Here is a 3,639-nt window from a genome sequence, read left to right as displayed (position 1 = left end):
CATAGCATAGCATAGCATAGCATAGCATAGCATAGCATAGCATAGCATAGCATAGCATAGCATAGCATAGCATAGCATAGCATAGCATAGCATAGCATAGCATAGCATAGCATAGCATAGCATAGCATAGCATAGCATAGCATAGCATAGCATAGCATAGCATAGCATAGCATAGCGTAGCATAGCGTAGCATAGCATAGCGTAGCATAGCATAGCGTAGCATAGCATAGCATAGCATAGCATAGCATAGCATAGCATAGCATAGCATAGCATAGCATAGCATAGCATAGCATAGCATAGCATAGCATAGCATAGCATAGCATAGCATAGCATAGCATAGCATAGCATAGCATAGCATAGCATAGCATAGCATAGCATAGCATAGCATAGCATAGCATAGCATAGCATAGCATAGCATAGCGTAGCATAGCGTAGCATAGCATAGCGTAGCATAGCATAGCATAGCTAGCATAGCATAGCATAGCATAGCATAGCATAGCATAGCATAGCATAGCATAGCATAGCATAGCATAGCATAGCATAGCATAGCATAGCATAGCATAGCATAGCATAGCATAGCATAGCATAGCATAGCATAGCATAGCATAGCATAGCATAGCATAGCATAGCATAGCATAGCATAGCATAGCATAGCATAGCATAGCATAGCATAGCATAGCATAGCATAGCGCAGCGTAGCATAGCATAGCATAGCGTAGCATAGCGTAGCGTAGCATAGCGTAGCATAGCATAGCATAGCATAGAATAGAATAGAATAGCATAGCATAGCAACGAGGCGCATAGCATAGCATAGCAACGAGGCGCATAGCATAGCAACGAGGCGCATAGCATAGCATAGCATAGCATAGCGCAGCGCAGCATAGCATAGCATAGCATAGCGCAGCATAGCATAGCATAACATAGCGCAGCATAGCAGATCATAGCATAGCATTGCGCAGCATAGCATACCATAGCATACCATAGCATAGCGCAGCATAGCATAGCATAACATAGCGCAGCATAGCATATCATAGCATAGCATAGCGCAGCATAGCATAGCATAGCGCAGCAGATGGCATATGCTTGCAGATCGCATATGGCATATGCTTGCAGATCACATATGGCATACGCTTGCAGATTGCATATGTCATATGCTTGCAGATCGCATATGGCATATGCTTGCAGATCGCATATGCAAACATATGGCATATGCTTGCAGATTGCATATGCTTGCAGATCGCATAATGGCATATGCTTGCGGATCGCATATGGCATATGCTTGCAGATCGCATATGGCATATGCTTGCAGATCGCATATGCAAGCATATGGCATATGCTTGCAGATCGCATATGGCATATGCTTGCAGATTGCATATGCTTGCAGATCGCAGATGGCATATGCTTGCAGATCGCATATGGCATATGCTTGCAGATCGCATATGGCATATGCTTGCAGATCGCATATGGCATATGCTTGCAGATCACATATGCTTGCAGATCGTATATGGCATATGCTTGCAGATCGCATATGCTTGCAGATCGCATATGGCATATGCTTGCAGATCACATATGCTTACAGATCGCATATGGCATATGCTTGCAGATCACATATGGCATATGCTTGCAGATCACATATGCTTGCAGATAGCATATGCTTTCAGATCACATATGTTTGCAGGTCGCATATGCTTGCAGATCGCATATGGCATATGCTTGCAGAATGCATCGCATATCGCATATCGCATATCGCATATCGCATATCGCATATCGCATATCGCATATCGCATATCGCATATCGCATATCGCATATCGCATATCGCATATCGCATATTATGCATATGCATATCGCATATCGCATATCGCATATCGCATATCCCATATCGCTGCATATGGCATATCGCATATCACATACCGCATATCGCATATCGCAAATTGCATATCGCTGCATATCGCTGCATATTGCATATCGCATTTACATATATGCATATATGCACATATATGAAACATAAAACATAATTGCGGTAGGGATCGAACCGGCGACCTTCCGTTCTTTTCGGCGCTCTCTTAAGCGCGTACGGCACGCTCCCGACCCGGAATTTCCAAACCGCTCCGGACAACCGGACAACCATACAACCGGACAACCGGACAACCACGAGGCGCGGTCCCTGCGGTCCCGAGGGTGCCGTAGCTCTCGTTCGGGTCCGGACACGTTCGGGTGCATTCGGGTGCATATTGCAAATGCTTGCATATGAATATTCTTGCATATTGCATATTGCATATTGCATATTGCGCATACTTGCACATATGCAATATCCTTGCATATTGCATATTGCCCATGTTTGCATCTGCAATGTCCTTGCATATTGCATATTGCGTATGCTAGCATATGGCATGTGCTTGCAGATCGCATCTGATTGCATATGGCATATGCTTGCAGATCGCATATGCTTGGAGAGCACATATGCTTGCACATTGCATATGCTTGCAGATCGCATATGCTTGCAGATCGCAGATGCTTGCAGATCGCATAATGGCATATGCTTGCAGATCGCAGATGCTTGCAGATCGCATAATGGCATATGCTTGCAGATCGCATATGCTTGCAGATCGCATATGCTTGCAGATCGCATATGGCATATGCTTGCAGATTGCATATGCTTGCAGATCACATATGGCATATGCTTGCAGATCGCATATGCTTGTAGATCGCATATGGCACATGCTTGCAGATCGCATAATGGCATATGCTTGCAGATCGCATATGCTTGCAGATCGCACATGGCATATGCTTGCAGATCGCATAATGGCATATGCTTGCAGATCGCATAATGGCATATGCTTGCAGATCGCATAATGGCATATGCTTGCAGATCGCATATGCTTGCAGATCGCATAATGGCATATGCTTGCAGATCGCATAATGGCATATGCTTGCAGATCGCATAATGGCATATGCTTGCAGATCGCATAATGGCACACGCTTGTAGATATCATATGCTTGCAGGTCGCACATGCTTGCAGATCGCATATGGCATATGTTTGCAGATCGCATATGCTTGCAGATCGCATATGGCATATGCTTGCAGATTGCATATGCTTGCAAATCGCATATGCTTGCAGACTGCGTATGCTTGCATAATGCAGATGCATGCGCATATACATAACATATTGCATATCGCATATCGCATATTGCATATCGCTGCATATGGCATATGCTTGCAGATCGCATATGGCATATGCTTGCAGATCACATATGGCATACGCTTGCAGATTGCATATGTCATATGCTTGCAGATCGCATATGGCATATGCTTGCAGATCGCATATGCAAACATATGGCATATGCTTGCAGATTGCATATGCTTGCAGATCGCATAATGGCATATGCTTGCAGATCGCATAATGGCATATGCTTGCAGATCGCATATGGCATATGCTTGCAGATCACATATGGCATATGCTTGCAGATCGCAGATGGCATATGCTTAGCATAGCATAGCAGATCATAGCATAGCATTGCGCAGCATAGCATACCATAGCATACCATAGCATACCGCAGCATAGCATAGCATAACATAGTGCAGCATAGCATATCATAGCATAGCATAGCGCAGCATAGCATAGCATAGCGCAGCAGAG

The 3,639-nt window shown here is 44.4% G+C and overlaps 1 protein-coding gene across 1 annotated transcript; it reads right to left on the bottom strand.

The window, feature by feature from the left end:
• Positions 1-1,242: 1,242 nt before the first annotated feature.
• VOLCADRAFT_35680 (uncharacterized protein) lies at positions 1,243-1,473 on the bottom strand (the record flags this gene model as incomplete). Its single annotated transcript, XM_002952342.1, has 1 exon — positions 1,243-1,473. A coding segment is annotated over one exon (231 nt), but the record flags the coding sequence as incomplete, so codon positions are not given.
• Between the last annotated feature and the right edge of the window lie 2,166 nt (positions 1,474-3,639).

Source organism: Volvox carteri (genome assembly GCF_000143455.1).
Source record: "Volvox carteri f. nagariensis unplaced genomic scaffold VOLCAscaffold_29, whole genome shotgun sequence".
NCBI lineage: Eukaryota > Viridiplantae > Chlorophyta > Chlorophyceae > Chlamydomonadales > Volvocaceae > Volvox > Volvox carteri.
The sequence above is the reverse complement of the archived record's forward strand: the minus strand, read 5'-3'. Positions and strand labels throughout refer to the sequence as shown.